Genomic DNA, 21,361 nt, shown 5'->3' on the forward strand with positions numbered 1-21,361 from the left:
AAAAAAAAAAAAAAAAATTAGCTGCTTATAATGCTGGCATGATGGCAGTCAGCTGCAATCCTAGTACTCTGAAGGCAGAGGCTAAGGAATCGCAAGTCTAAGGCCTGCATGGGCTACAGAGTGAATTCAAGGCTGGTCTAGACTTATAAGTGAGACAATCTTGTTTAAATAAGACCCTAGTCCTTTACCCGAGTTGCCATGAGATTAGAACATGCCTCAGCCCCCATGGCATGTTCCTGCCATTTTGTGCCCAAAGCAACAGGACTCAGGAGGAGAGTACCTGCCTAGCAAATGTGAGGCCTTAAGTTTGATCCTGGGGAGAGACAGTCAGAAAGTTGTTGTAGGTTGCCCTGGTGCTGTTTGCATTTGGATGCTAATCTGCTTCCTCAAGAGGGGCTCCTCAAGGAGAGTGACTCATGTGCTCAGGTGATTTCAGGTGAACCTTCTCCCCATTTTAACTGGTCAAAAAAAGGCTAGAGCCTATGATTGGGCAGTGGAAGGGAAAGGCGAGGTTGGAGGTTTTAGAGAGGGAGAGGGAGGATAATGGAGGAAGAGGAGGTGGAAGGGCTAGGTAAATAGGTAAATTTGCCCAGTCTAGGTGAGCAGCTTATAAATATTGGAACTGAGTTGTGTGGTTTTTGCACAGGATTATTAGGGTTGGAGACTTACTACAGCAGAGTAATAGTAATAACTTCTGGCATATTTATGAGCAGTCTCCTAAGACTCCAGCTAGGAACATTTCAGGAATGTGTGGGCAGTCACCAGTGTGCCCATATGATTCCTAGAACAGAGGCATGGACGGAGAGCATCAGCCTAGAGTCTGACACAACAGATTTGCATATTGGTTCTAACACTCACCCCGTTTACATTTCCTTGTCCACTGGCTTACACAATCTCTATTGCTCAGGAATGCTGTGAAAATTAATCCAAAGCAGGATGAAAATCAGACAGAAGAGTATTACACTGTGACAGATGCTCGGTAGCGTGAACTCCACTCTTATCAGTTTTCACCTGTTAGGACTTGCTGTGGTCAAAGACATTCCCACGCTGAGTACGAGTGCACACACCAGTCACCTGAACCCTTGAGAGGGAGAAGCCGGAAGGTTACCGTGAATCGAGGCAACCAGGATATTGAATAAGTCCCAGGAGAGCCTGGGCTCAAAGTAAGGCTCTGTCTCAAAAAGAAGGGAAGAGGCTGGATAAGTGGCTCAGTGGTTGAGAGCGCTAGCTGCTCGTCCAGAGGAAGCTGAGGTCCCAGCATCCATAGCCACACTGCCTAATTCCACATCCAACACCTCTCTCGCCTCTGTGGGCACCTGCACATAGATGGCACATGCACACACACACAAAAAAATAAAAATAAAAAGATAAAAAACAAATCCCTTTTCAAAGGAAAAGTTCTGGTTAATCCTTATGAATTATTAAACCCCCGAGCCAGGAGTGAGATGACTCTTTATGAGCCAGTGGGTTGGGAGAGTTTAGAGGCCATTGTCCTTATTCTTGACTGCCCATCAGAACTAGCTGAGATGGGTGCTGTGATGGTAGCCCAGTGAGGAGGGCACCTGCCCAGCATACCAGAAACCACCAGAAAGCGGAAGCATGGGGCGTCCTTAATGTAACCCCTGCCACTCCAGAGGTGGGAACTGAAGGAGGAGTTCATCTTCCTGCTTGGCCTTGGCTGGCTAGAGGCCCAGCTGGGAGGGCTCCATTAGACCCTGTCTTAGAACGAGGGCAGATAAGGTAGATCCTAGATAACACATCCCGTGGTTGACACCACACACACCCTGGCTGCATGTCATGGAAAAGCCAACCTAGAACTGTGCTGGAAACCTTGAGTTCACAATACCAAAAGATACTACACAGGCTATGGGGGAGAAAAGGCACTAGTAGCCTTACCCAATTGTGAACTTTACCCAATTGTGGAACTCACCCTGTAGATCAGGCTCAACTCAAACTCTGCCTGCCTCAGACTATTGTACTCCCCTACCAGGCAAAATACATCTACATGCTCAGTAGTAGCATGGTTGTTGTGGCATGACCAGCCTCTCTCCACAGTACTGCAAATTCACTCGGAAGTTCATACTTAGGGGGGTTGTGATGGTTTGTATATGCTTGGCCCTGGGAGTGGCACTATTGGGAGGTGTAGCCTTGTTGGAAGTGTGTCACTGTGGGTGTGGCCTTAAGACCCTCATCCTAGCTGTCTGGAAGTCAGTATTCTGCTAGCAGCCTTCAGATGAACATGTAGAGCCCTCAGCTCCTCTTACACCACGCCTGCCTGAATGCTGCCATGCCCCCCACCTTGATGATAACAGACTGAATTTCTGAACCTGTAAGCCAGCCCCAATTAAAAGTTGTCTTTATAAGACTTGCCTGGCCGGGCAATGGTGGCACACGCCTTTAATCCCAGCACTTGGGAGGCAGAGGTAGGCAGATTTCTGAGTTCTAGGCCAGCCTGGTCTACAGAGTGAGTTCCAGGACCGCCAGGGCTACACAGAGAAACCCTGTCTCAAAAAAAAAAAAAAAAAAAAAAAAGAAAGACTCGCTTTGGTCATCAAGTCTGTTCATAGCAGTAAAACCCTAAGATAGAGGTCATGAGGCCCAGGAATCTGGGGAAGTTGATACAATACAACTTAATTCTGTTGTGTCACTAAGCTGGCATAGTGTTGAATCGCCTTCTAAATCTATCTTTATAGACATAGAACATTGTGGAAGAAGGGATGGAATGATTGTAAGAACTGGAAGACAAAGCTGTAAATGCCATCTCCTGGGTAGCATGCAGCAGTGCGGCCATGAGTTCTCAACAACTGCAGAGGACTGCACCAGGCCTGTGCAGGGAAGAAGCAGGGAGCCTTAGGCAGCCCATCCCTCACTGCTGAACTATTTCCTACAGGTAGATTCAGGAAAAGAGGGAGTCTCCGCTTTCAATTTTGTACCCACTGGTGAGCCCTCCTGGTTCCAGAGGATGGTCATATCCTGTGGTCACAGGGTTGGCTGTGTCACACCACAAAAGTCATGAATCTAGGAAAGGCCCAGGTAAAGGATGAGGGGTAAAGGGGTAGGAGAGAGATGAGAGAAGTCAGACTGTATCATACAGGAATGAAACTGTCCAGTGCCTTACTTAAAAAAAAAAAAAAAACCTGGGCTGGGCGGTTGGTGGCGCATGCCTTTAATCCCAGCACTTGGGAGGCAGAGGCAGGTGGATTTCTGAGTTTGAGGCCAGCCTGGTCTACAAAGTGAGTTCCAGGACAGCCAGGGCTACTCAGAGAAACCCTGTCTCGAAAAAACAAAAAACAAACAAACAAACAAACATGGAATAAAAGAGAGGGTAGTATGGGTAGGGGTAAGATAATATATGAAAAATATATACTCGCATAAAAATGACCTTGTGTATCCATGTATTTTTTTTTAATTAGGGGGAAAAGGGCTTTTCTGAAATAAGTGTTCAAAATACATTTTTGTTGTTGTTTTGTTTCTTTTTTTTTTTTTCTTTAGCTTTTCAAGAAAGGTTCCTCAAAACCCTGTTCTGGAACTCACTCAGTAGATCAGGCTCAACTCGAACTCTGCCTGCCTCAGTCTTCGGAGCTGGGATTAAAGGTGTACACCACTGTGTACACTTGGCTAAAAGAAATATTTTTGTGAAGTATTAGCTAAAAGGTTCTCAACACTCCCATCTATTTTGTTTTGGTTTGGGCAAAAGGAATGGGAGAGTGACCTTTCGGTTTTTAATGTGTGTGTGTGTGTGTGTGTGTGTGTGTGTGTGTCCATGGAGGCTAGAGGTGTCTGATCCCCTACAGTTGAACTTATAGGTGGTTTCAAGTAATTGTGAGCCACCCGAAGTAGGTGCTGGAAAATGAACTCTACAAGAGCATCAAGTGCCAAGCCATCTCTCCAGCCTCTTGAAGACAATAGGCTTCCCACCACCACCTGAACTTTCCCCCACAGCCTCCTGCTGTTTTCTAAGAGACTGAAACCCCGGCATTGATTAAAGAAATAAACGTGTTTGTGAGATGGTTATCAGATGTGTTCTAAGGCATTGCTGATTTCAGCTTGTTTCCGTGTTTGTCTAAATCTAAGCTGCAAGAACAAATTTCAGAGCTACCTTTCATTTCTGCTGAATCCCTGCCAGTCCCTGGAACCCTGCAGTCACCAGGCAGCTGGAAAACAGCCTTCCAACCCAGGAGCTACTTTGCTGCTTGGGAAATACAAGTGAGAAAGAACTGGTGTTTGCTGGATGCCAAAACCTTGTGCTAAGCACTGAACTTTTCAATTTAATTCTCTTGGCATGGTATGTTCTCTCTGCCCTGCTTTCCAGATGAAGAAATGTAAGCTCAGACCCATTTCTTCAGCCCTCCAAGGCTCAGCCAGCCAGTGTCAGCTCTGGCCTCTCGTGCTTCCATAAAAACATCTCTTCATGATGTCTATTCAACCCTCCTAATTAAATAAAGTTTATCTCATGTGCCAACCTCTATCCTCCTCTCACGTTTTTTGGGAACACTAAAGAAAACCTAACTCTAGCTCTCCTGGATTCTCCCATGGGAAACCATGTTGTAATTGACTTGGTCCCAGCGCCTGATCTAACCACTTGCATTAGCCAGCCCTGGTAGCTTTTGGATTCCTTTTGATCCCAGCACTTGAGAGGCAGAGGCACAGGAATCTCTGAGAGTTTGAGGCCAGCCTGGTCTACATAATGAGTTCCAGGACAGCCAGGACTACACTGTGAGACTCTGTCTCGAAAAACAAACAAACAAAATAATAATAATAAAATAAACTGCGGGGCATTAGTGGCGCATGCCTTTAATCCCAGCACTTGGGAGGCAGGGGCAGGCAAATTTCTGAGTTTGAGGCCAGCCTGGTCTACAGAGTGAGTTCCAGGACAGCCAGGGCTACACAGAGAAACCCTGTCTCAAAAAAACCAAAAATAAATAAATAAATAAATAAACTACTTACAGGAAAATTTGCTATTTGCAAATAGCAGGTCCCATTAACACCTTTAGAAGACCTGCTCAGTCATCCCTGTGGTGAAAGAACACCCTTCCTGATCTCAGGGGTGGGGGGCTGAGGGCTGGGGAGCAAGAAGAAAGGCTGCTGGACAATTCAAGGTACTGCCTAGAGGTTAGGAGGGCAAGGCAAACAGGAGGGCAACTCTCAGAGATTCCTGTGCCTCTGCCTCTCAAGTGCTGGGATCAAAAGGATGTGCTACCAGGGCTGGCTAATGCAAGTGGTTAGATCAGGCGCTGGGACCAAGTCAATTACAACGTGGTTTCCCATGGGAGAATCCAGGAGAGCTAGAGTTAGGTTTTCTTTAGTGTTCCCAAAAAACGTGAGAGGAGGATAGAGGTTGGCACATGAGATAAACTTTATTTAATTAAGAGGGTTGAATAGACATGCTTGATCTGTTGGGGTTTTCCTTTTTAATTGAATGTTTTACTTTGTGATAACTGTAGACTTACAGGCCGTTGTACGACTATTACAAGGAGAAAAAAAAAAAAGAAAGAAAAGAAATACTACAGAGTGATCCCAAGAACCTCTTGCTCAGTTTTCCCCAGTGGTAATTTCTTGCAAAATGATACCACAGAGGAACGGGCGGATGACTCAATGTGTAAAGTGCTTGCTCCACAAACCTGAGGGCCTGAGAGCGGGACTCCTCAGCACCTCTGTAGGAAGTCAGCAGGACACACCAGAACCCCAGTGCTAAGGCAGCAGTCACGGGTGACTCCCAGGGCTTGATGAGTGCCGGCTCAGCTAAACTGCAAGCTCCGGGTTCAGAGAAAGACCCTGCCTCGAAACACGAGGTGGAGAGCACAGAGGAATGTGGAGGCTTGCATGGTCTTGGCCCGAGGAGTGGCAACAGAGGAGGTGTGGCCTTGTTAGAGTGGGTGTGTCACTGTGGGGGTGGACTTTGAGACCCTCCTAGCCACGTGGGAGACGGTCTTCTCCCGTCTGCCTTTGAGCAAGACGTAGAACTTTTGGCTCCTCCCACATCTGCCTGGACACTGCCCTGCTTCCACCTTGATGATAATGGACTGAATCTCTGAACCTGTAAGCCAGCCCCTACTAAATGTTGTCCTTTATAAGAGTTGCCTTGGTCATGGTGGCTCTTCATGGTGGCCAATTCAAACCCTATCTAAGACAAGGAACATACTTGAAGTTGACCCGTAGCCTGTACATATACATCTCATGTACACATACAGACACACACACACATGCACACAGTGAAATACAAAATTAAAAATAATTAACACCACCAAGAAACTAAAGAGATAGCTCAGCAATTAAGAGTGCTGGCTGCTCTTTCAGAGGATGCCCAGTACCAACATGGAAGGTCATAAGTACCAGTCCCAGGGTCAACGTCATAATATAGACTCCTTGGGTATCAAATACATATGAGGTGCACAGACACACATGTAGGCCAAACACCCATACACATAAGGTCAAAAATTTTAAATTACTACCCAAACCAGCCTACCAGTATAGGCTACATGCAAACCTGAAGAAAAAAAAAAAAAGTCTGGTAAGGACGGGGCAAGCATGGTAGTGAAGCTATCATAGACTTCATGTTGGGACCTTGCTCCAACAAACAAAAGATGAAAGACAGAGAGGGTGAGAGAGAAAGACATGCATGTGAGATAGGACACAGTGCCAGGCTGCCATGGGACACTGGTATTTGAGCCAGTCTTGCTATGTAGACCTGGCCTGAAGTCCACACCCCAGACTGAGTGCTGGGATTACAGGAGTCAGCCACCACACCCAGCTTTCTTCTCCTTTTACAATGTTTCCTGTTACCTAACTCTATGTCAGCTTCAGCTACAGGGCAAAGCTGAGGCCAACTGGGTTCCTTGTGACTCTATCAAATAAAAGGAAAAAGAAAAATCCACAAGGGAGTTCTCCGGCCTACTTTCCTCCTTGGAAGAAGCTCACATCTAGAAGGAATGGCCTAACTTAGTGTGCATGTCCCTGCCCAGCTCAGCCATGAGTTAGGTGGGACCAGACAAAAGGAGGCATAGATAAATGTCTCGGCAGGAGATCTCATGGCACTGCCATGACAATCCACCTAGTTGAAGGATCCTGAAAAGAAATCTAGAACGGTCAGGAAAAAGAACACATGGCAACTAAAAAAGATTTAAATATTGCTTCATTTATTTTTGTTGTTTGCCAGTCAGGGTTTCTCTGTGTAGCCCTGGCTATCCTGGAACTCACACTGTAGACCAGGCTGGCCTGGAACTCAGAGATCTGCCTGCCTCTGCCTCCCTAATCCCTCTTTTGGGGGAATATACTTTCCCCCATTACTCGGAGATAATCACACCATAATAAGTGAAACATACAGTTCTTAGGAATGAGGAATGGGGGTGGTCATGAGGCTGTAGAGGATGAGGGACAGGCCTTCCACTTGGCTATGGGAAAGGATATAAAAGCTATATATATATATATATATATATATATATATATATATATATATATATATGGGATAAGACTATAAAAGCCTACATGGTCCTTTGTAGACTAGTTCATTGCTAGACATGGCCTTGAATTTGGAATCATGAGGGGACATGTGTACCCTTCGGCCCAATGACTGCTGCATTATTTAGCCAGGGTGAACTTGGGGACATCAAGGATAGAGAGTTAAAGTGGTCTCAGGAAGAAAATGGATGGATAGGAAAACACGGGATCTATAAAACAGAAGCAAATGATTAATGGGTTCATTTTATAGGAAAAGGGCTTGTATAGGATCTAGAAATAGTTATTAGAAGGTGAGTGCATGAGGCTATGGAATTGCTAGGATGAGGAGACAAAGATTAGAGAATTAAAAGATGATGTATAAGCATGTACAAGGTTAGTATTTTGTTTCCCTAGCTACTTGAAGGATGGGAGGTGACAGTGCCTAGAGAGATATTACAGAGAGCTAGCTGGTTTGTTTGCATACATTTTAAAACTTTGGTTTTTTGGTTTTGTTTTGTTTTGTTTTGTTTTTGAGACAAGGTTTCTCTGTGTAGCCCTGGCTGTCCTGGAACTCACTCTGTAGACCAGGCTGGCCTCAAACTCAGAAATTGGCCTGCCTCTGCCTCCCAGGTGCTGGGATTAAAGGCGTGCGCCACCACCACCACTACCACCACCCGGCAATTTTAAAACTTTGTAAGAAGTTATTTTAACCTCATTTTAACCCTAGTAGTTCTGTCACCTTTCTGTTTTTACATGAAAACAGTCACTAAAGACTGCTGTCTGCTGTACCAGGAAACTGCAAGAGCTGTGCTCAGCTAACCATGAAGAACAGGCTGTGTAAAAACTATAAGTAAATATGCTTTTGCTTGGTGTTTAGTTTCTGGTTTAAAGAAGCAGGGGTTGGAACTAATGATCCAGAATTCATAAAATTTATGTAAATATAAGAATTTCTAATAATATTACTAATGTTCAGAGCCTTGATGATGTAATTTAGTGAATAAAAGACTGGGTTTAGGCTCTCTGATCAGAGAAGGCTAATTCGTGAGAAGAGAGAAGGCTAAAGAATGAGAAGAAGGGAGAAAGAAGAAAGGAGGAGGAGGAAGGATGAGGATCCTTGGGCAAGGAAAGAGCACTTGAACTGACAGCTTGCTTCCACTACCCACTCCAAGTAAATCAGCTATTACTCCATTCTCATCTTTCTCAGGACCCTCCTCATGTGGAGCCTGGAACTCAGCAGAAGCAGAATCAGGAAAACTGCCACGAGATCAAGACCAAGGTCTGTTGGGATCAGAGAAGGCCCTGCCTCAAACAACTGAAATAAAACTCACGATAAAATCATGCTCTCCTCAAGCTGCTAAGTTGAGGCTCTAACCCCACAGTGTGGTAGGGCTTGAGGAGGTGGTTCAGGTTAAATAAAGTCCTAGGGATTGGCCCCGAATCCACTAGAAACTGTATGAAGGGAAATCAGGGCCCAGAGTACAGTATAGAAGTAGGATTTGTGCTTAGCCTGCTCAATTAGGGTTTTAGGAAAGATCCCCAGCATCGCTGAAACAAACTAAAGGAAACTGTCCCCTTTTACCTGCTCAAGCTCCAACATCTCTTATGTTTGGAAAAGAGCCAAGAGTTCACCAGGAACTGAACTCTCCTCACCCTAACTTCTAGTCTGGTTAACTGGGATTTCTAGCTTCTAGAATCACAATGTTTTGGGGGAAGATGTAGTCTGGATGTTTTTAAAAATGAAGGGTGGGGTGGAGCTGGAGAGCTAGCTCAGGTACTGACTGCTTTTCCAGAAGACTGGACTTCCCAGGGATCCACATGGCAGCACACAACTGTCTGTAACTCCAGGATACAACATCCTCACACTGACACACATGCAGATAAAACACCAATGCTCATTAAAAAAAAAATAAAATGTCTTTTTAAAGGGTGTGTGCTCACAGAAGTGAGCCATTATAAAAGCTTCATGAAATTGCTACCACTTTGTAACATGATATTTGGGGCCTCCTGAGTCCATGTGCCCTGGCTATGGTCACTAATACATACCTACAGAAAGAACCTTTCCCATAAGACTTTTTTTTCTTTCAGTGCTGACTGAAGCAATGGCTTTGTCCTTGGCACCTGCGGTAAGCAATAGAGCAGCATCCCTACCCACTGCTCTTTCTTCCTTTCTTTTTTTATTCACATAGACACTTTGCTGTTTTTAGCATCTAAGTTTTGATTCATGTGAATTACTCAAAGTAGGCAGCCCATTGGCGTGACAGGAGGGTGGGAGGTGGCAAGCCTGAGGAAGGAGGTTTATTGGTAATTAAGTCCTGGCCTCATGCCATCATGGGGTTCATAGGCCTCCCAGAGACATAGTCTCCCAGAGAATCATCACACACAGCTTGTTCCAGGGAATCCCAGTTTCTTCAGGTCCTCAATGATGTCATCCATGCTGCATTTTATGAGAACTTGCTTCTCCATTCCACCAATGCAAATGACCTCCATCATTCTGCCTGGAGCCAAAGTGCCAAGTTCTCCAACACAAAACTGGAAGTAGCAAGGGACAAGCCGTCGCCGAGGCCGATGCTGCTTAGGGCCAGGCAGCCTTCAGCCTATTTTTATTCTGTAGTTTTTGGAAACAGGGTGTAACATAGTCTAGGCTAGCCTTAAATTTCTGATCTTCTTGTCTCTACCTCCCCAGATTATAGTTATACACCAGCACAGTACCTTAAGAGGCACTAGGGATGGAACCCAGGCATCATGAATGTTAGGTAAGCATTCCGAACATTTTAAAGAACAGATTCTTTCCAGATCTGACAGAGAAATTCGTGAGATGGTTTAAGGGAAAGTATCCTTTAGCAATACTGGTTACTTAAAGTGGGGGGGAGCTGGGATAGGAGATCCAACAGAACATAGGGATTCCTAGCTTTTAGAGGCTTGCAAAAAGGAGCATCTAAGCTTAGAGGGAGGGATGTCTGAGTGTAGCAGATTAGTACAGGTACTAGAAAGGAATACAGCCATGGTTTAGGAGCCAGTCCTACTGTTCTGCCCTACTCTGTGGCTGTTACAGGCCTTAGCAGTTTAGAGAAGTTACTACATACATAGGATATCAGGCGTGCCCCTAGCAGGGGCAACATGTGACCAACTGAGCTACATCTGAGCTCTCTTTTCTGTTGTTTAATTTTTAGATAGAGCCTTACTCCACAGCCCACGTTGGCCCAGACTCAAACTCAGATCATTTTGCATGTCGGTTTGTTGACACGGTCTTTTATAGCCCTGGCTGACCTTGAACTGTTGGTGAAGAATCTCCTTGACTTCTTAATCCTCCTGCCTCTACAGGAGTGAGGGAATGGCAAGCCAGGAGGATCTTTCTATCCAGAGCCCATCTCCCCTTCCAGATAATCATTTGAATCTGGGAGCAGCATCTGCATTTCTTTTTAGACAAACTAATTCATAAGCACGGGAAAAGAAGTAAAGTGGAAGCTTAGGGTTCTTTGGAGAGTCAGTTGCGTTGGATGGTGCTTTGCTGGGGCAAACACCTGAAGGAGTGTTTTCCTGAAGTGGACACAGGTGAGAGGTTAAGGCAGACTCGTGAAGGAATGTTTCATTGAAGCAGATACAGGTAAAAGAATGTTCTGCTAAAGCAAACACGTGAAAGGACACATGATGAAGGATTCTTTGCTAACAGCACACATGTATTGGTCTGAATTACATTGCGAAATTGAGCTGCATTTGTTGAGACTCCGAGGGCTGGTTAGAAGCACGTGCTGAGTGAGGCAAGGCACGTGGAGGACACTTGATGTTTGGAGGGTATAAATAGGACCCCATGGAGCAACAGAAACAGAGCTTGGCTTGCTGGTACAGCTAGCTGTGCAACACTTGTGAGTCTCTGCTGATCTTCCAGGAGAGAGGCACAGCTGAGAACTTCTGGTGTTCCTATTGGTCCTGGTCCCACCTGCTGAGGCTGAGGCCTGGCTGTCTCTGCTAGGTCTTGTCACTACAGTTGCTACCCAGATTCTACCAAATTAGACTGCTGGTATATCCGTGAAGTGTTTGAGAGTGGAACGGAGCTGCCGCTGCCTGCTAACCTGTGAACTGAACTGCTGATTTCCAAACAACACAGATGGGAATTGCTCCAAAGAACCTTTCTAAACAGGTCCACTTCCTCCATATCCTTTCTTTTCCACTACCTGTTGTGGATGGTGGGTTACAAGGGAGGTTAAAGTGTTTAAGAACTACCATTAAAAAATAAGGTTTGAAGCCGGGCGGTGGTGGCACACGCCTTTAATCCCAGCACTTGGGAGGCAGAGGCAGGTGGATTTCTGAGTTCAAGGCCAGCCTGGTCTACAGAGTGAGTTCCAGGACAGCCAGGGCTACTCAGAGAAACCCTGTCTCGAAAAACCAAAATAAATAAATAAATAAATAAGGTTTGAAAAAAAATTAAAGTTACAAAGAGGGGCTTTACGGAAAATCTCAGTGAAAAACACACATCATTAATAGTATCACCCACCTTTAATTTTGGGAGGTAGAGACAGGCAGGTCTTACTGCCTTCAAGGTGAACTTGGTCTACATCATGAGCTCCAGGCCAGCCAAAAGCTACAGCGCAAGACCCTTCTCAAAAAAACAAAAAAAAAAAAAGATTAGACAAAGGACTGAGAGAAGGGACAAAATAAATAAAAGAAGGAGGAACCAAAATGGAACAAAACAAACAGTCGTCATTTTGCCTCCTGCCTTGCTTCCAAAACAGCCAACTGAGTGAAGTTGTTCTGAACCTGCCCCAGCACACAGATGCTCAGGAATTCAGTGTAGGCCATGGAGCCTCAAACTCACAGCTGGTGTTAAAGGCATAGCCAGGATTCCTTCCCACACCCATGCTGTGGTGGAACTCAGAGCTTCCTACTTGCTCCTGAGCAACACACCCAGCCTCCCAGAGCTTGAAATGCCTACTAGTTTTCAGAGTGTGTCTTGCTAGATGATGTTTCAAAAGAAGCAACTCTGAGCCAGGCTTTGGAGCACAGGCTTTTAATCCCAGCACTCTGGAAGCAGAGGCAGTCAAACCTCTGGGGCTTGGAGGCTAGCCTAGTCTACACAGACGGTTCTAGGTCAGCCATAAAGTGACTCTGAGTTCTGAAAGTACAACCTCTCTGCAACTACCTCCCTCAACTTCTTCCCAGTTTCCCCTGTGCACACCCTGTCCTCGAGTCTTATTGACATCAGGTACTTGCAGCCCTGAAACACAAGGCCTCCTTTCCTCTTTCTGATTGTTCTCTTTCTGTAAATATCCTCCCTGGTCCCTTTCCCATCCAAATGTACCACACCAGTACATAAAGCTTCTCCTGCTTTTCCAGTCAATTCTATTCCCATGATATTTTCTCCATATCTTGATTCCATATTTATCAGATAAATAAGACTATTTGTCATAAAATACAACAAAAATAAATATTGTATTTATGCAATGACTCTTCTAAACAAATTTTGTTCAATTCGTTTTGCGCATGCACTAACAGAGGATGTAGTGCATAATAGGTCTAAGCAAATAATTGCTGAATTGTATGTGAATGTGTGTTCCTGTTGCTATGGGTCAAACTTAGCCTTACAACACATTAGAGAAGCAAGAAGTCCGTCACTCACCTACTTCCCCAGTCCTTGAATATACTTTTGAAGTGCATACCTTTTAATTTCTAGCTTTCTGATTGCTTAAAGACATTACTGTTTAATATTCCAGTCAGGATATCACCCTCTTTGAAACTTTTGGTTGTGCTGGGGTTTCGAACCTAGTGCCCTGTGCATGCTAACTATAGGTTTTACATTTATATATTTTTGTTTATTGAGACAGAGTCTTACTATGTAGCCTTGCATGGCCTGAACTTGCTAAGTAGACCAGGCTGCCTGGAAGTCACAAAGCTCCACCTACCTCTTCCTCTTCCAAGACTGGAATTAAAGGCATGCACCAACTACCAGGACAGATCGAAACCATGATTACTCTGTGAGTTTTGTCAACTCTCATCTCAAAGGGGATAAGAGAAAGCTTTATTCTGAAGCCAAATGTAAATGACCATGATACAAGAACCCAGATTTAGCTTCCCCACACTTCCCATGTTCTAATGGGGTAAAAGTCAGCCCAGTGAAGTTTTACAGTTAAAAAAAAAAAAAAGCAAACAAAGGAATTGGAAATCAAGCCACTTTTCAAATACAATGGTGAGAGTATCAGATAGGTGGAGAGCAGAAAGGCAGGGAAATCAGGGGCATTGGCTCAGATGTTATCTGAATGGCATTCTTGGCCTTTTGGCGGTGGGGTGTTAGGAATATGTCTGTACATTCCAGAGGACTTAATGGTCACCTGAGACTAGATCACAGAAGACGGTACTGAGGAGGCTGAAAATGAGGCGAGGTGATTGGCTCTGGCCTTGCTTTCATCACCCTCCCTCTCCACACCTTGGAAGCTCTGGCCAGTCAGTCAGGCTTGCAGAAATTTTCCTGTAAACTAAGATTCTCTCCAGGAACTCCTGCTCTATGCATACTTTTGTGTGTGATACTCAGGGTCTTTATGCTTCAACAGTATTCAGTTTCAGCTTTTCGGCTTTCAGCTCGGAGGAGGCAATGGTGCAACTTTCTTTGGTCGTCCTGAATCCGGGTTCATCCGACACCAGCCGCCTCCGCCATGCCGCCCAAGTTCGACCCCAAGGAGATCAAAGTTGTGTCCTTGAGGCGCCACATCCACCTTGGCCCCTAAGATCCGTCCTTTGGGTCTGTCTCCAAAGAAAGTTGGTGATGACATTGCCAAGGCTACTGGTGACTGGAAAGGTCTCAGAATTACAGCGACACTGTAGAACAGACAGGCCCACATTGAGGTGGTGCCCTCTGCCTCGGCCCTGATCATCAAGGCCCTCAAAGAGCTACCGAGGGACAGGAAGAAGCAGAAGAGCATTAAACACAGTGGAAATATTACTTTTGATGAGATTGTCAGCATTGTCCCGCAGATGAGACACCGGTCTTTGGCCAGAGAACTTTCTGGAACCATCAAGGAGATCCTGGGTACTGCACAGTCTGTAGGCTGCAATGTAGATGGCCGCCACCCTCATGACATCATAGATGCCATCAACAGTGGTGCAGTGGAGTGCCCAACTGGTTAAGAAGGAACAAGAAAATATTTCAATAAAAGACTATCTGATTAAAAAACAAAACAAAACAATAACAAAAAAAAACAGTACTCAGTTTCAGAGCATCCTTCCCAATCCGTGACTATGAACAGTCACAAACATGGGGTAGACAAATCAGTACAGGCAGCTGCCACTCAGCTTAATCTCTTCACTCGTGAGGCTGCTGATACAATGATATATTTTAATATGTGTACATGATGTATCCCGTCATGTCCACTCTTCCTCTGTTGTCTCTCCCCTCCTAATAGTTGCTCCTTCTCCTGCCATGTTTGTGTGCCTTTGTGTGCCATTGAGTCTCAGTGGGGTTGTTTACAGTAGCAACAGTTGCTTTGTTGCTGAAGCACAGGTGTGTGCCTTGCCAGGAGTCTCCTCTAACGAAAATGTCACTCCCTCCCCCATCAACACCTAACTGCCTATCAGTCCTGTGGGAGGACTGGGACCTCCAAAGCCCCTGCTCCTCTCAGTGTTGACTGGCCCTATCTTCTGCAAATAATCTGTGAGTTCCTGAGTCAAACAACTATGTCATTCAAGGAGAGTTCCACACGCCCTCTTCCCCCACCCTACTCCCTTTTTTTGAGACAAGGTTTCTCTGTGTAGCCCTGGCTGGCCTGGAATTTGCTCTGTAAGCCAGGGGGGGCTCAAACTGGAAGTTTTGTCTGCCTCTGCCTCCAAAGTGCTGGGATCAAAGGTGTGTGCCACCATGCCCCACTACTCTTTGCTCTCTGTCCAACTGCTAATGTCCTCTGGATGTTGGAGAACATGCATAGCTGTCGTGTTTATGACTGGGCACTCAACAGTCACTTACCTTCTGTACTTTGATTAGTTATGAGTCTCTGCAGTCACCGCTGACTACAGCAAAAAGAACCTAACGGGTGGGAACATAGTTATGTAGAAGGTAATTTGAAAGGCACATCATGTCCACTTATCAAAACACTGGAAGTAGCTTTCCTACTGGAGTCTACCTCGGGATGTGGAACAGGTTCCCAATAGCAGAAACGAATTCCCTCCTATAGGGCGGGCCTCAATGCCAATCAGAAAGTAGTTGGTTACCCCTGTAACAGTCCTGACACATTGTACCAAGAGGTTGTTGTCTGGTCTGTTGGTATTGTCACACATAGGCCGCTGATGACAAACCCCCCTGCTCCAGCAGCCTGTATAATACCTTGTGTGGGCTATTAACTGGGAGGAACCTTCTAGTCCAGTTTCAGCTGGCTTTCTCCATGTTCTGTGACTATATGTTGACTTTTCAGGGTCTTATCATTTATTTCTGGGAGGCAGCCAATAACAGTCGCAATTGCTTGTTTTAATGGCTTCAGGAGTTTCTGTATGTACAGTAGCCCACAGCTGTCACTGGGTGTTCTAAAAACCTATAGCTTTTGGGGGTCAGCTTTATCTACCCACACAGGGAACTTCCACTCAAACTACTTTTAAACTTCTGTTAATTAGCTCGTGGAGTATCTAATTTCCTTAAGGCTGTTTCATTCATTACAAGGTCAGGTCGGTGGTGGCACACGCCTTTAATCCCAGCACTTGGGAGGCAGAGGCAGTGGATATTCTGAATTCAAGACCAGCCTGGTCTACAGAGTGAGTTCCAGGACTGCCAGGGCTACACAGAGAAACTCTGTCTCGGAAAACAAAACAAAACAAAACAAAAACAAAAAGCAAAACAATGACAACAACAACAACAACAAAAACAAGTTCAGGTTGACCCTCTCTGCCCCTCTGCTGTGCTTTCGGCTTTCTTGGCTACTAACAAACTTTGCTTGTAGGAGTAAGAACAGGAAGGGGAGAGAGAATGGGGGGCAGGGACGGGTGTCAGCATCTTTATATCCATAACCTAAATTGAAAGCCACCTGTTACGTTTCATCCTATCTGCAAAGCCCTTGCTACCTTTTATGACCCTTTGCCTAATGACTCATGTGTGATTGCTGTATAGATAAGAAAACTGAGCCCAGGACTCTGATGACCAGCCAAGGAGTTCCTGTCTCGGGTGCTGCCATGGCTTGTCAGCTGACTCATCCATATCCTGTGGGTGTTAGATTTTTAAGCCAGGTCTGGAAAACATGTTGAATCCTTGCTGATGATACTCTTTCAAAGTTTCTTTTCCATTCCCGGTTAGTCATTCCTTACACAATCTACCTGAGGTATTTCTTCAGCTCATTCTTTCAAAGTTAACACTACCTCCTGTTCTCTCTCCTGCTTCCCTCCTCGCCTCCCCCTCAGGTGAGAGTGTGAGTCTTGGGTCCCTCAGGTGCTGTGTCAGTGCTCCACCACGGAACAACACCCCCAGTCCATTCCTGCCTTTTCCTGGAACATGTGACGTCCAATTAAAACGCAGCTCTGACCATAGCCTAGCACCCCAGCAAGGGACCAGACAAAAATAAGGATTTTCTCAAGAGATTGTGGATGTGTGACTCTGCCTCTCAGACTATTGAAACAATGAACCCCCTCCCCAAGAAATGGGAATTCCCCTCAGGAAATTCCTGCTGGGTAAAGGAAAAGGCCCCAGCTTGAGGGGGAATTTGTCTTTGAGGAAGAGAGTTCTCACAGTTCCATCTAGTCAGATAGCCTTAGCCTTACAGGATGAGATGGCATCCAAAGATGGGTGAGTGGTGGGCGGGACCACATTGTGACCGGAACTGCTTAGATATGCATACCCCTGGCTTCTATTTAAACTTTAATCTTATATCAGGATCCCAGAGAGAGGTTTAACTCTTTGTCCGTCTTCCCTACGTGCGCATATTAAGTACAGCTCCTTTTTCATTTTTGTTCGTTTGTATTCTTGTTATTGTTTTTTTGGGGGAGGGGGGTCTGTTTGTTTGGTGTTTCTTTGTTTTTATTTTGAGACAGAGCTTCCCTGTGTAGCTCTGGCCAGCCGGAACTCTGCAGACCATGCTTTAGAGCCACCGGCCCCTGCCACCCTGCTTTCTACTTCTTTGCTTTGTTTGTGTGTGTGTGTGGTTTTGTTTTGTTTTTTTCGAGACAGGGTTTCTCTGGAACTCACTGGCCTCGAACTCAGAAATCCTCCTGCCTCTGCCTCCCAAGTGCTGGGATTAAAGGCGTGCGCCACCACTGCCCGGCTTGCTTCCCACTTTTAATTTGGCCTTTTCAGTGGTTTGTTGGATGGATGATGCTCTAAATTCGGTAGCATCCCAAATTACGTCTGGATCATCCCAAGCAGTTGTTTTGTTTTGGGGTTTTTTGTTTGTTTGTTTGTTTGTTTGTTTTTCCCCCTAATTCCCTTAGCCTTCATTTTTCATAACTAAAGAGCTGTTTCCCGGGTGTGACTTGCAGCCTTCCTCCAATCAGGGCCCATCTCCAAGGCCAAGTCTAACAGACCCCTGGCAGGACTGACACCCTACGCCCTGCAGTTTCCGCATCTCGCGCCTGAGAAGCGGATGCCTGTCGCAGCCGCCACCGAAGTAGCCAGCGCTTCCCGGTAGCTAATCTCCACTCCCTCCGTGGAGCGTGGATCCGACAGCCCTGCGAGGACGTTCTCCCCGACACGCGCTCGCTCGCACACTCCTAGTGCTGGAACCAACCCGGGATTCCCAGCCTGCGGGCGCTTCCATCGCAGCCGGCGGGAGGGGCGGCGGCTCACGGAACGCCTCCTTAACGAATTCCAGCGGCGTCAGCCATTCCCCAGTCTCCACCCTGTGGAAGATCTAGAGTCGCTCTCGCTATCCCAGAGGGTCCAAGCTCGGCCGGAGCCGTCCCCATCTTACTGCGCCCGGATCGTGAGCGCGGATCCCCCCGCAGCCGCCGCGTGGTAGCGTCCGCTCCGCCGCCAGTCGCCGGTTGCTCCCGGGCGCAAGCCCGCTCGCTCGCCTCAGTGAGCCGCTGCCGCTGCCGCCGCCGCGTCTGCCTCACGGCCCAGCTCGCCGGTCGGCGCCACGCCAGAGGGACGAGGAGGAAGGAGCAGCCCGCAACGCAGCGGTCCCGCACCCCCACCGCCGCCCGCCCAGCTCCGCCCGGCTCGTCAGCGCGGCGGCGCCCGGCATGTATCAGAGCCCGCGGCGGCTCTGCTCGGCCCTGCTGCTCAGGGACGCCCCCGGCCTGCGCCGCACACTCGTGGCCGGCCCGCGCCGAACGCTCGCCCCGCCGGTGCTTGGATCCCGGCCCTCTTCCCCGCAACTGCAGGCGGCGGCCTCGGGCGCCGCGAGGTCGCGTCCCGGAACAGGTGAGGGGGAGCGTGGAATGAATGGGCGCCGCGGGCTGGTCCCCCGCGCTCGCCCGCGGCGTCGGGGCGGGGGGTAGGGAGCGGACCCCGCTCGGGGAGGGGGTCCGCTCTCCGCGTCCGTGTCTGATCTACCTGAAACCACGGTGATCACGGTGACCCCAGTAGCTAACGTTGTTTCGTTTTACACCCCCTCCCCGGGTGCTGGGCGGTTACGCTTTGGTTGCTGACTGCTTGTGGGCATCCTTATGAGAGGGGGGAAAAATCGCAAAAAATGACATGATCATGGGTTTGCAGGGCCTACAGGCTCTGAATCTTCTCAAAGCCCTGTTAGTAATAGCACATGTTAACTCTTTACGCTTATTTATTTATTTATTTATTTATTTATGTTTTGGGAGGGGGGTCTTCCACTTCGTCTTAAATCCCTGCGTGAGGCTTGTAAATCAGCCCTTCATCAAGAGTCAGTTCTATACATCATCTTCTGTTTTTTTTTTTTTTTTAAGTGTCTCCTTTCTGCCTAAAAGCAGATTGCGACGGTCACAAACTACATACAAATCAAGTGTGGCTTTTAAATGAGTAGTTTCTCCCTCAAATCTAGCAATTACTTTATGTAGGCTCTCCCTCAAAACCAGCAATTATTCCATAATACTTTTCTAGAAAGTGTAATTTGGTTGTTACCTCAAATTAGGTTCTTGCCATCTAACATACGGCTGCTGTAACCCCTCCTTATTTTACTAGAGTACATTTTGATAGAGTATTGGATTAATTTATGGGCAGAGTGCACATTAGAAAGTCTAGGCCCCCTGCGGCTGTCTTGTGTTGCTTTTTTCAAGACATGACCATGGCTGTCCTAGACCTCAACTTGTAGACCAGGCTGGGTTCGAATTTATAGCGGTCCACCCACCTCAGCCTAGCCAGCGCTGGGATTAAAGGCTTGCTTGTGGCGCCTAGCTGCATGATGCTTTCTTTAACAAGTTACCATCTGAGTCTGATTGAAGCCAAAACCTTAAACCGTACACAATCGTATTGGCAGATATTTAGACTGGGTTTTTGTTGTTTGGTTGATTGGTTGGTTTTAGTTAACCAGTTAAAATGGCACGCACCTGTAATCCCAGCACTCAGGAGGCTAAGGCTGGGGGGATCAATGTTTGGAGTGCCCCCAATCCCAATACTGGAGAGTCTGGTTTGGATGTACTCCCCCCGCGCCCCCCCCCCCCACAGTGGTGGCGCTTTATCCCAGCACTCTGAAGTCAGAGACAGGCAGATCTCTGAGTTTGAGGCCAACCTGGTCTACAGAATGAGTTCAGAGACACCCTGCCTCAAAAAGGTTGGAAGGAAGGACTTTTGAAATTCCAGGGTCATGCCCCCACCTCTGGGTCTGTAGAACTTTGGCGGGCTGTGAAATAACTGTGCGGATGGCTGGCATCCCAGTAACGCCAGCAGTAGCTGCTGCTGGTGGTTCCCTGTTGCTTGTTTTTAGGAGGAGCACTGTTAGGTTTGAAGGTGGGAAGGCTAGCTGGTACCAGCTCCCTCCAACTCCTTCAGAAACCAGATTTGTCACTAGGCACATCTGTGAACATAGGTAGCTTGTGTAGTACAGACCAAGGACAGCTGTGGTAATGGAGTCAAAGAGTTGGCCGTGTGCGATCTCTGACTGTTGTCTAATGCATTTCTTTCAAAATTGTTTGAAAACCTCTAAGTGGAAAGACATAGACTAGGGTAGGGAAGTGGTAGACTGTGGGCTATAACATGCAGCAGGCCCTAGCAACAAAGAAAGAAATTGCAGGGTTTTTATGGTACTTAATGATCTTAGACAGTACTGGGTGTCGGCAAATTTCCTGTTTCTTGTAGCTTTGGGGGGAAGATACAGTCATTGATTCATTGCTCATTCTTACACAATGTCACTCATTGTAGGTGCTTTCATATAGAAGAGTCTGTAATATATTGATTCTAAGCTTTAGGTTATTCAAAAGAGCTTACTTTCCATTAAGAGATGAGATTTGGGGCTAAGGAGATGATGCAAATGGTAAAGATGCTTGCACTTAAACCTGAAGACCTAAGTTCAATCCACATGAGGGAAGGAGAGGACCAAGTCATTCAAGGCGTCCCCAGCATTCACGTATGCCTACATACATGTATGACGAATAGGTGTGATTTTTGGATTTTTCTTTTTTTAAAAAAGGTAAGGTTTAAGCAGATGTGGTGATTCAGGCTGCAACAATTTTTTTTGTTTTGTTTTGAGAGTCTCATTGTAGCCCTTTACTGTCCTGGAACCCTACACCCAAGTGCTAGGATTAAAAGTGTGGCCTGGCCAAGACTAGATCTTGAATTCAAGCAAGGCCAGCCTGGGATGCAGGTAATGGTTCCAGTACTGTATTCTTTAGTCTGTTCATTAAATGGAACACCTTTTAGTCTCATAGTGACATTTTTACTGTGACAAGGTGGAGGCGACTTGTAGTGATACTTCCGGGGTTCAGAGGTGGCAGCATTCAGAGCTAGACTTGAAAAGAGACAATACTCCTTGTGCTGGTGCACACCTTTATCCCAGCACTCGGGAGGCAGAGGCAGGCAGGTCTCCTAGAGTTTCAGAAACCCTAACTTAAA

At 46.6% G+C, this 21,361-nt stretch overlaps 1 protein-coding gene and 1 pseudogene across 2 annotated transcripts in view; both read left to right on the plus strand.

Moving 5' to 3' along the window:
* Window positions 1-14,066: 14,066 nt before the first annotated feature.
* On the plus strand, window positions 14,067-14,592 carry LOC116094008 (annotated as a pseudogene).
* Window positions 14,593-17,926: 3,334 nt separating this feature from the next.
* Window positions 17,927-21,361, plus strand: part of Noct (nocturnin) — a 21,809-nt gene continuing 18,374 nt past the window's right edge. The window contains exon 1 of one of the 2 annotated variants that reach the window (XM_031376208.1): window positions 17,927-18,760. In XM_031376208.1, coding sequence (XP_031232068.1) covers window positions 18,580-18,760 — 181 coding nt within the window. In that variant the 5' untranslated portion in view covers window positions 17,927-18,579. The remainder of the gene's footprint in view (window positions 18,761-21,361) is intronic. The other variant, XM_031376209.1, reaches the window with a different exon arrangement.

The sequence above is a fragment of the Mastomys coucha genome, unplaced genomic scaffold, assembly GCF_008632895.1.
Source record: "Mastomys coucha isolate ucsf_1 unplaced genomic scaffold, UCSF_Mcou_1 pScaffold16, whole genome shotgun sequence".
NCBI lineage: Eukaryota > Metazoa > Chordata > Mammalia > Rodentia > Muridae > Mastomys > Mastomys coucha.